A 12,137-nucleotide genomic window follows, 5' to 3' on the forward strand; every position below is an offset into this window, starting at 1 on the left:
CCTTTAATGAACTGCTGTCTACGACACTGCGACAGAGGCTAGAACAAATGTAGTCTTTGCAGTGCAGGGTGGTTGCCTACTGGATGAAACAGGCTTTTCCAATTTCCAACATTCTCAAAAATGAGTAGGGATCTGACTGCTGAGTAAGAACTTCTGAAACGGAATGGATGTGGTTCTCCACAATCACCACACTGCATCATGAGCACACACGAGCATCAGTACACCACGTGTCTGATCTCATTTTGCTGGCAGATTAAGCAATGTCACAAAACATTAACACTAAGAATGATCTGCGGATTTTTGCTGATATTGAGAAGCAGAAATCTTTGAGCTTGAAATGCTACTCCTGGATCAGCCAAGATCCATGTTCTACTCTGAACACATTAAAACCAGAGAAATCTCAGTTGCTTTAGGCAAGGCAGCTTCAAATCTAATAACTGATCCTCTTCACGGTTAACACAAATATCACAAACACAATGCTCTAAGGTCTCTCTGGGAATGTCCCACACCACAAAGCACTTGAAACAACCACCCAAGGAAGGCTGAAATGCTCCCAACCATGTCCCCAAGAATACCAGGGATGTCCCAGTGTGGCTTGGGAGTCTCGCAGTTACCCCTCCACACCACGCAGCTCTGCATCTGTGTTTCAGAATTCATTATTTCGCTGTAGCTGGCTCAGCTTTTTGTTTTCTGCCTGCTGGGACCTGCCTGCAGCTGCCTCCTCGCCTCCACCCTTCCCCACAGCTTGGGAGATGGCACTGGAGGACAGGGCATGCTCCACAGCAACAGGAAGGAGGAGTCCTATAAATGAGGCATCATCGTCCTAACAGATCAAACAGCTGCCCTTTTCCCTACCACACGCAGGGCAGGAACAGGAAAATCTGACCAGGACCACCCAGGAGCCCCAGAGACCAGGGCTGGAGGTCTTCATAGGCCAGCTGGAGAACACAGGGGAAAATTAACGTGGCTCAATTATACATCAATGCATCAGTGAAAAGCCAGCCGTGAGAGTTCTTGAGTGTGAAAAGCCAGCCGTGCGAGTTCTTGAGTGCACAAGGGAGGAGAACCACAGACATTTTAGTTGTGGCATAAAGACTTAAATATGATTTGGCTTGTATGTTTTTATATATATTTTATACATAAATAATGTTTTTCAGCTGTGGATGGATTTGATGAATTAATCATCAATTTTGTGTAGGTTTCATTTAAATGAAGACTGGAGTGAGCAGTTTACAAATATGAACACTGAACTGCGATGTTTTCTCTAATTCCTGTTCAAAGAACAAAGAATTAATAAATGAAAACCAAGGTCACATATATTTCCATTTTCACAGTCACAGCTATGGCAAGAGAAGGAGAATCCTTCACAATTCAGATGGAAACTGGAAAAAGCTATTTTCTTTGCTAAAATGTCTTGAGGTAAACCAGTAGCGGCAAAACATCTTATTTCAGATACAGTTAACATTGATGTTCATGCACCATTCAAAACCAAAGCTCATGAACAACTTCCTGCCAGTTTTACGTAATGCTTTTGGTTTTCCTGGAAATATGAATTAGCTTATCAACCATATGTTGTACATCAAGCGTTCAAAAATTCTCGCAATTTTCTGGATAAGAGGAAAAAGTTTAAAGATATATACTTTAAAATACTCTTCTGTTAAAGCAAAGCATCCAATAATTTGAAACAAATACATAACTACATCAGGAATTAAGCTTCAATCCCACGTACCTCATGAAAGCCATCAGATCCTTTATTGCCCCCTCTTCCCCTTCCACGATCTTTACGCTTCAATTTCTTTTGCATGCCACGCCCTCGACCAACATTGTAATTATTACCTCTTTGAGAAATGCCTGCAAAATAGCAACGACCTCTTTAAATGACTTCAAAGTGAAGAAAAACAGCTATCTAGTAACATCAAATACAAACAAATCTAACACCTTTTTGCAGTCTGCATTGCTAAATACTATCTTGAGTCACAGCTGGCAAGCTCAACTACACCAGCCAATTGTAATTCTGTACAACTGCCTGCTCTTTGAAAAGCTATTCAAATCAATAGCAGACTGACAAACTGAATATAAAATTAATCTTGTTCAAAGAAACGCCTCACAATTAGAAGTGCAGTCATGTTCTTTCTAACCAGTCCAAATACTCGAAATATTTTGTGCCATTTGGTCATTTTTTGAACACAGAAGTAACCAGTACAACTGGCACCCAGGTGTGCATGCATGTTTCACTGCCACAACATGCAAGAAACCTGAGAGCATAACCTAAGAAATACGACAGAACAGCTTTGAATATAAAAATGGTTAAAGGTAACTGTTCGGAAGCCTTAAGACAGTAATAATCCAGCCAGCAGCATGCCTGGAGTCACAGTCTCAACTAAAACCACCAAGACAAGAGTATCTGCTTTCTCATCAATTTAAAATCAAAGAAAACCAGTTAGAAAGTCCTGTGGACATTACACCCGCTTCAGGTGGCAGCCACTCCGCCACAGCAAAGCTGATTCCAGTGAAAATGCCTTGACTTCATCTCAGATGACTTGCAGAGAGAGATACTGAAGCAGTACTGCCAAGCAGCACATGAAAAGCCATTTTTGTCTCAGCGAAAAAGATTCTGCCCATCTTTTGCCTATTGATTTTATTGTGAACCAAAACAGAATACAATAAATATTCACTGTAGTAAATGAAAGACGGCTTACTACCTTTGTGTAACACACAGTATCTTCCTGAAAACTATTAAGGTATTCATACTGTCATCATACAAAACCATGCTCAAATACTGCCTGGGAGACAAAGTTTTAACCATGATTAACGGGTGTAATTTCTGCAAACCCAGTCAATAGTTGCTGAAATGACAACTTGATCTCATTTAATAAGGCATGAGAACAAGTTCAGCACTTCTACGGAGGCCAGAGATGTAAGCTGGCTCCATGAACTGCACTGCAATGGTAAGGAAACGATCAGACACCAAATGAAAGGTGCAAACCAGAATGCTTGCGTAACTTTGCTTATGTAAGTAAGGCATGAAATAAGGACAGCAGGACTCTTTCAGGAGTATGTTGCTTAAGAGGAATGCTTTTTCACCAGCATTTGTACTGGCCCAGCTTTGATTGCAAGTAAAATTGTGAAAAGAAAAGTAGAAGATGCTAGCATACTTGTGTGGGATATAGTAATAAAAGCATTCAGGCAACTATCAAAATTTCTAGTTACTTAATTTTTTGGGGAGGGGGGCCTAAATTAGATTTTGAAATCTATATATTTACATTCTTTCCCCCAATCAAGTCCCATTTCAGACTTTCAGAAACTACTACCAGAAAGTCATTTTACAGCCCTATGATTTCTTACTCAAACTGTTACCCAACAAAGATCTTGGCTTTTTAATAGGGTTTTATTTCTTTATTTGCTATGTACACTTTGCCCAACATTTGATTTTTTTCTTCACTATATGCATCAGTGCAACCATATGATATTACTCCCTTACGATGAACAGCATTATCACTTACTGATGGGAGACCAACCGCAAGCTCCCAGGAAAGGCACCACTGGCAGTTTTCTTCAAGACAAACATCCCAAAATGATGCATGATACAACTGCTGCCACCATCCACTACTACAGTTAATGATTCAAATTATCTTACCTTTCTGGATCCCTTTCATCCCCTGTTTTTTCACTGGTTCTTTTGGGAATGGAGGTCCCAAATCAGTACTGGAGGTCTCTTTAGCTTGCCTGTATTGTTTAAGCTGATCAGCAAAATCTTCATCCTTTTCTTCTTCATTATAATTACCAAAGTTTTCATCACTGTAATGACTATAGTCATCATACTCCTTGCTTTTAACATTTTTTTTATGTTGCATTTTCTGTGAACTCATGTAATTTCCTGATACGTGTCCATGCTGCATGAAAGGGATTGCATTGTTCAGAAGTAACTCAATATTTCAAAAAACACCCCTCCCCAATCTGCTCTACAAAACCAGTTGCTTTTACACTGTTTTATTGTCACGCTGTCTACCTTGCACAAACAAGCATCAATAATGCACAGTGAAAACCAGTTATTCAGTGAAGATTACTACTTTTGATTCTGAACGCATCGAAATTGGAAAAAAAAGTAAAAAAGAACAGCATCAGCATCTATACTCCAGAACGCTTTTCAGTGAGGTTGACAAAGCATTTTAACATGCACAGTTCTAAGTGTTTTAAGTGCTACTTAGATGAATTATGATTAAAGTAATTTCTTTTCCCTTCATGATCTCCAATCCAGATGCTCTCAGACACAGATGATGCAATCTGTCCTGTTTCTGTCAGTCAGGATGAAATACTGCTTATGGCCACTCCTAAACCAGCACTGTCCCTTCTCCCGCTTCTGCAGACAGGATCTTCAGTTTGTTAATAAATTCAGCTGGCTTAGAGGTTTCTGGAACAGTTTCAGGCTAAACAGAAAATCTCCTCTCCTCTGAAGTACCAGAGTTTCATCAAGCCTCTAGCCACTCTATTGCAGCTTTAGAGAATGCCAGTCTATTTCACCCCACGGTCTCAGAAGGGTTATCAAGCTGCACAGGCTGAGAAAAGCCAGGACAAATTGAGCTATCAGAAAGCAGAATCAACTCTAGATCTTTAAAGGTGGCTTTTCAGGGGCTGTTTCCTTACTACAGTCTTAAATCCAATGCAGGAAATAATAAAGAAATCTTAATTTTTGCCTTATGGGGGGAAAAAAACAGTAACAGGCTCGATTACACCACTTAAGATTCACGCCACTGATAAAGCTTTACATTTGGAAATCTACCCAAGGAGATGAAAACTAGATGTGCTTCCTGAAATCTGTGAGAATGGGCACTGTGATCAAGTCAGCCTTTGAAAACCGCATCATTTACATCTGCGTTTTTTAAACTGCACCTAAATAAAAACATGAGAAATTGGTTTAAAACCATACTACCTGACTGAACGAAGAATCATAATCTCTATATGAAGAGCTGCTACTCTTTTTATGTGGTCTTTCTGTCCGTTCAATATCAGAGTCATGGCTGTAGTCAGAACTGTCATCACTGGAAGGGGAATTATGCTGAAAAAAAGAAGAAAACAGTGCTCTCAAACGTTATTATATAATTCCCTGAGTAACTCGGCTGCTGCATGTGAACTTAAAGAAAGCATTAGTCTAATAACTGAAAATATCTTCTTAAGTCTCACAAATCTCTGCTTCTGGGGTAAGCTAAAGAAAGCACGATCTTTGAGGACCCACTTTTTTTATCAGAGATCTGATCTGATGAGGCTTCCAAATGTAGTCATTGAGGGCTATGTGGTTTCTCTGGGTTCAGGCAGCTTCCTATGAGTGTCTGAGCCCTGCCTCTTTGCGACAGCAGGGATGCTGCTGGAAGGCTAACAAACCTGGGAGCTGGCTAGAAACTTGCACATGACCATAGAAATGATTAGCAGCCTGTCATTTGCTGTGGGGAGAAAACTCAGTGTTACTGCATTACCAATGTTTTATTAAGACATATTGTTTTGCAGAAAATTTAGAGGGGAACCATATAAGAACGTTGCATTTTTGTGACCTTTAGAAAATGAAACCTGATGTTCCTTTTCTAGGACAAAATTTTGTCAATCTCTTGCATTTAAGTTGATTAAAATATATATTAGACACATTATCATAGTGAACTTTACTAAAGAATTTGCTTAGCCTGAAATGTTTTCTTCCCACAGATATGATAATTAGCATGAAGACTGAACTTCCTGAATTTACATTTTGCCTCTTATCCTAAAAAACTCTCAAATTTTTATGGTTTGGTTACCATTGCTGTGGACAGTAGCCAGTGCTTAATTTACACTGCTGCTTAAGATTTAAACAATTTAAGGAGAGGTTCAGCACTTGAGCCTTTCATGTCAGAACTAGCACAACCACTGACAAGGTCAGGGAGTAAAACGCTCACAAATGTCGGTATTTTGTAAACTGCTATTAAAAGAAATACTGAAATAAATACGCATCCAATGAAGATGTGTATCACAAATAACACAGTTACGCCCACAATCTGATTTTGTACTTCTTTTAAATATAAACAGATGAAAACCAAGTTTATGAAAACGCATTTAGGCAAAGCTAACACACAAGTTTCCAAACTACCATTTGAAATGTGCCATGGCTGGATTATTTAATGATTTATTGTCTCTTACACCACATAAACTGTCACTGAAACGTGTGAATATGCACTTTCATGTGTCAAACGTCTATTTAAACAAATTGTTTAATATTGAAGTGTACTGGTAAGACAGGAATTCCCAAAACTTGCCCTTGGAGACCAAAGATTGCCGAAATTGTAATAAAACCGTTTTAGTTTTCTTCACTACTTCCCTGGATTCTTGTCTAAATCTGGAATTAAAATAAGCACCTCCAATATTTTGGTTTGCATTTCCTAACCTTATGTTTATCCCGTCTTCTCCTTTTTGATTTTTTCTTTTCTTTTTCTTTTTTGCGTTTCTTCCGTGATTTTCTATGGCCTTTTTCATTTTTCTGTTTATCATCACCTTTTGTACCATGTTCTTTCACATCTTCATATGCTGCATCATCTATTTCACCATCTTCTAGCTCTCCATCTTCTCTGTAGGAGGAGAAATAGCAATACAATACAATTACGTGTTATGTTCCACCTCATCTGTCCAATAGCACAGTAAAAAGAAACACACCCAGTATTTCTTTCCACCAGCTACATTTTTATGCATGTGCATATCCTTTTAATACATGTAATATCCCAAGAACTATGTAGGATTTTAGAATTTTCTTTTACAGTTCAAGAAAAATGTAATGCAAACCATTAAATGGTCTTGAATTGTACCAAAAAAATAAAAAGTTTAAAACCAATGCATTTTTATTTTCCTTCTCAGTACAAAGGTCTTCTCTTCTTACAGTTTTCTCCAACCTAGATTAAAAAAAAACAACCTGCTTTGATACACAGGATTCTGTTGCCCTTAAACACATTTCGAACTGAAGAGGTTGTTTAACTTTTTCTAGAAATACTTCTATTACAATGCTACTACATGCCTGTACGGTGCTGTATTTGCAGAACAGATATGATCAAAATTAAAGGCAATTAAAACTCTATGAAAGCCACACAGTGAAAGAGTAGCAATAATGAGAAGTGGTTGGGTACTGCAGGAAAAACAACGCATAGTAATACAAACATGTTTCCGTCAACACATCAACTCCTGGAACTAAAGATAGGACAGCAGTTATCTAGGGTGCAATGGCCAATGTTATAAGCAATTTTAAAAAGGAGGATTAATTTAGCACTTAGGTGAATTCTTCAAAAGAAATTAGTAGTTGACAAGAAAGGAGTAGTTAACACTTGAATTTCATTTGCTGGAATCTAAAAACAGACACCAGGCATCTGACAATGCTATTTTTCTAAGCTACTCAGGGTGGGGTTTGTCTTTTTAAAATGTGCAACTGACATTTGTAGGGGGTCATTTCATACATCAATAAATAATATAAATGGAACAATATGCATGTGAAGGTAACTTCTGCATATGAATGTGACTGTCTCAAAAGTCTTCAAAATGAAGTAATACCGAAAGATGATTAAAAAAAAAAAAAATACAAACACTTAACGTTAACACTAAGTGCTTGTAGACCAAGTAACAGAACAGTTTGTGCTTATCGCCATCAGTAGGGAAAAAAAGTTGCTACAACTGGGTCAGACTTTATTTAATAAAGTTTTGTCTACTGACTGGAACAGTAACAACCCTAAAAATCTTTTGCCAGGAAAGAAACACTTCAACGAAACACGAGCTAACCTATTTCTCATCCCTATTTCGAACATACCGCCAAAGTGATCTCAACTCCCCTTCTATTTGGTACTCACTGGGTTTTGGTTGTGGAAGAATTTACTGCTTTTGAACATTAATAATTGGCACTATATAATTATTTCTACATTACCACTGCTTCTGGAATTCAGCCTTTGCAGGTACTGTGGAACCCTGCAGAAACTCAGTCCTGAATTTTTACATGGAGATTGCTTGAAAATGCCATCAGTATCAGGTTCAGCAGATGGCGAGGGCAGCAAGGGGAGAAGCTTGTAGATATTAGAAAACGATATATTAAAAAAAAACCCAAACACTCAAAACCCAAAACAAGATCAAACTAGTGCTGAGGGCAGTAGAAGGTATTAGGACAGAGGTAGTAATTAGGCTATATTAAATTGCCTTACAATTTGTCCATCACAGTCTTGTATTCGCAGCATATTAGCTAACCTGACAATCAACTCTGTCTAGTTCAAGGTGGGACTGCGAACAGTAGGAAGGGGGAAGAACTCAAAAGGAAGCCAAGGACCTGAGTCTCCACAGGAAAAAAAAAAAAACCCAGTGATTAAGAAGTTAGAAGCAATCCAAAGTTGTGACTTTTTGTGAGAGCAGTAATGGATATGCCAGAGAGAAGAAAAGGGGAGAAGACATGACTGCTGTATTGTCACCTCATACAGCCTGGAACTTCTTAGAACTACTCTTAACAATTGCAGCACAAAAAGGAAGGAAAACAACCCAAAAAAACAAAAAAAAATATATATATATAATTCTAGAGCGCTAACTAGCCAACAAATGAAGGGGAAAAGGGGAAAAAAAATCCTCACATCCAGATTATCAACTCACATAAAGGCTGTGGAGAAAAACTAAGGAAATCCATCAATTCCAAGGCAGCACCTCTTCACCTTTCATTCTCAACTACTAGTGGGATCCTACAGCAACTGTGACACTTCCCCATCACCTCATGGCAGCCCACTGCAACCACATAAAGGCACATTATATACATCCAAGGCTCATGAGGATGTTTTGCTGTAGTACATAATCAAGAAGGGGGCTCTAAGAACACTTCTAAGCAATGCACAAGGGCAGCTTGCCTACCTAGCAATTGAAAAAAGCACGCTGGAATATGGGAGAAAATAATCTTCTGGACAAATACTGAAGATAGTTTTGTTCTGCTAAGTACCATGAAGTAACAGGACTGGAAAGAAGGAAAGTTTGTAAGGAGCCTTCAAATGTCAAAATATTAAAAAGTGGCATAAAAAGAAATTTAATCTGAACAAGATGCTGCTACAGAAGGTTTAAAGACCATCATTCATGCCGATGGGCAGTAAAAGCTCACGGCTGTAGTGAGCGAACTTTCAGCACTTACTGCCACAGGCAGTTACTGAAGTAGAAAGGGACTGGGCAGTTTCACAGACAACAAGGCATGGCTCTTCCTGCCAGCACACCGAACACAACGGGGCTACAGAAGGTTTAAAGACCATCATTCATGCCGATGGGCAGTAAAAGCTCACGGCTGTAGTGAGCGAACTTTCAGCACTTACTGCCACAGGCAGTTGCTGAAGTAGAAAGGGACTGGGCAGTTTCACAGACAACAAGGCATGGCTCTTCCTGCCAGCACACCGAACACAACGGGGCGCTAGGAAGGGAAAAGGGAACTCGGAAACAAGGTAAGAAAAACTGCTCAACTGCTATTTATTAAGTTTAGCTACACTGCAAATGCAATTGTCACCAGCTTTGTGTATGGCCTTAAACATTTACTTGGAAACACTTTGAAAAGGACAGTATATTTCAGTGCAAATATAAACCAGTAGGAAGCTCTGAAGCCAAGGTGAGCTTTTGAACAAAGAATGGAAATTAATAATTACAATGATGATAAAGGTATGCCTACTACCGAGCGGGCTCCAAATGTGGAGAGGTAGTTTCAGAACCCATTTTTATGATTTTTACAAGGTGCTCACGGAGATCTGCTCATACACAATCCTTACGCTGCCTCACGAAGGACAATGGAACACCAAGATACTCCCAGACTTGAGACAAAAGATCTTCAGAGTATGTAACACAAGCATAAAACAAATCCTGTCTTCCAACACCACAGTGTCCATTATCTCCAACGTTCCTTGACAAATTCTGAAGTATAGCAGACAATATCCCACAAAAGCATCTGTCACATCTTTCCAGGAGACACTTGATTAATAAAGTATGCCTAATGAAACGAACACAAATATTTATGAAACACCTGCCGTTATTAGAAAAAAAATCTTTTGTATTTTGACGTCAGCTAAACTTACTCTCTCAAGGACATCCACTCAATTAAAATATCCTCTCATGTAAAATGCCTACTGAAAACACTCTTTGGGAAATAAGGTATTTAGCAGTTACCAGTTCCTTTGAGAACTGCCCCCATATGTTTACACTTCTGGGATGCGCACAGGACACAGGTAACTTTCTAGGTAAAACAATTGTGCAGAATATCAGTAATACTATCCTTTAGATTGCATTTCAAGGGTAAGATTACGAAAGTCCTCTAATCCCCAAATGCCTGAATTCTTTCCACAACATCCTAGAGTTTTCCAAGCATCAAACCTCAAGAATGCAAAAAAAAAAAACCACCACCCCAAAACCCAAAACCAAACCAAAAAAAAATGCAAAAAACCCCACCACCAACCCAGACATACACAAAAAAACCCTATGTAAATATGATTTGAAAAGATAATGGTCAAAAATGTATCACCTTCTTGAAAATAATTATTCTTCAAAGAAAGTTTAAAGGAAGTGATAGGACAGAAATTACCTTCCATTTTATAGGCTTTTTTTTTTCCCCTGTTTAAAATACAGACTGGAGCTGTACACTAGAAAGTGAGTGCAGAAACCACCCCTTTTAGAAGTTCACTTCCTAAATATATCCCACAGGCTTTGGGAAGGGCTTTTAGTGATGTAACCCAAGACTACCTCCTTTTCCACTATGAGTAACAGAAGTCAACAAACCCACGTGATCCAGAAAAAACACAGCTAGCAGATGATTTTCTAGGAAATGGGTCTGAATGTTAGGTTGCTTTCCCTCTGGCAGATATCTACAGCAAACAAATGGCAACGTTCATCTAACAAGAGACTATATGAACTTAGGTTTTGCAAAGTAGAGGTTCTTGCTTACAGAATAATCTGGGTTTACACAGTACCTTAGTATGCTTTATTATTGCTGGAAACGCCTGATACACAAAAATAAAAATTGTCTTGATCTAGTATAACTTCGTTGTCTTTTCCAAGATTCACTTCTCTTTCAACTACCCTGCCCCACAAAAGAATACCCCACAAAAACAAACTTCACTGCAATAATGCCAACAAGCTGTGGGCGGAACAGTTTACGATGCCTACACAACGCATACCTCTGGAGTCTAAAAGCCTCTGCGCTGAAGGAACAACACTTGCAATTTTTAACTTCTGCCCTGTCTTATTTTCTTGTATTCTGTACTAGTATATGCAAAGGCTGAACTAGATCTGATACATGTCTTCAGATTAACAGAAGTTAATCCCTGGCCTATTACAGAGCAGAACTGTGGTATAAAATTCTGGCACTGAAAACAGCAGAAGAGGTTAACACATCTCTAGCCAGAGATCTCAGCCAGCATTACCAAGCCTGTCCCATCCCAAGCCCCTTCCAAACACCCATATTTTGGAAGAGAAATAAAAGCATCTTCATTAAATACCCAGTTTAAATTGCTCAGAGGCGTTTGGCTAATGCTGTCTGACCTACTGGAACTCCTTCATAAAGAGCCCTGAACGACTTGAATGATTAAAACAAGCTGCCATACGGTACTACTCATAACCCATGGGCCAGCAAATGCAATCTTGCAGTCCAGAACACAGGAGATGCAAAATTAAGTAACCTCACCTGGACGCCACAAGCTAAATAAATCCTAACTAAACAAAACACAGCATACTGGCCGTGATCTTTCTTATCAGCCCCTGACCAAGGACTAGAAAGGCACAAAAAATATTTGGTTCATCTCCAAATGCAACAGAAAGCACTAAAATCCCTGATGGATCACTCCCTCTTCCACAATCTCCAGGTAACTCAGAGATTGATGGATATGTGAAAAGAAAACCTGAAAGCGCTTCCACTGTCGCAAGTGTATTTCTAGAGCATCTCCAAAATGGATTAGAAAGGCACAGAAGCCAAATTGTCTTTCAGGGAGAATCAGCCTGGTGAAATCACCGAAAGAGCAGTTATGCAAATATTCGGTTAGGGAAAACAGAAATCCACGCATAAAGTAACTCACCATTACTCTAGTGTTTACTATTTATTTCTAACATTCAAACTCAGCTTTAACTTAACCTTTCCTGTCCTTAGTCTG

The 12,137-nt window shown here is 38.9% G+C and overlaps 1 protein-coding gene across 2 annotated transcripts in view; it reads right to left on the reverse strand.

Annotated features, from left to right (window-relative positions):
• The window catches only part of ZC3H6 (zinc finger CCCH-type containing 6), a 29,803-nt gene that overhangs the window by 9,850 nt on the left and 7,816 nt on the right, over positions 1-12,137 (reverse strand). For both annotated transcript variants that reach the window (XM_080408126.1, XM_080408127.1), the window contains exons 2-5: positions 6,407-6,587; positions 4,931-5,056; positions 3,638-3,893; positions 1,730-1,851 (exon numbers count right to left, since the gene is read on the reverse strand). In XM_080408126.1, the coding sequence (XP_080264252.1) occupies positions 1,730-1,851; positions 3,638-3,893; positions 4,931-5,056; positions 6,407-6,587 (685 nt within the window). The remainder of the gene's footprint in view (positions 1-1,729; positions 1,852-3,637; positions 3,894-4,930; positions 5,057-6,406; positions 6,588-12,137) is intronic.

Source organism: Falco punctatus (genome assembly GCF_963210335.1).
Source record: "Falco punctatus genome assembly, chromosome: 12".
Lineage (NCBI taxonomy): Eukaryota > Metazoa > Chordata > Aves > Falconiformes > Falconidae > Falco > Falco punctatus.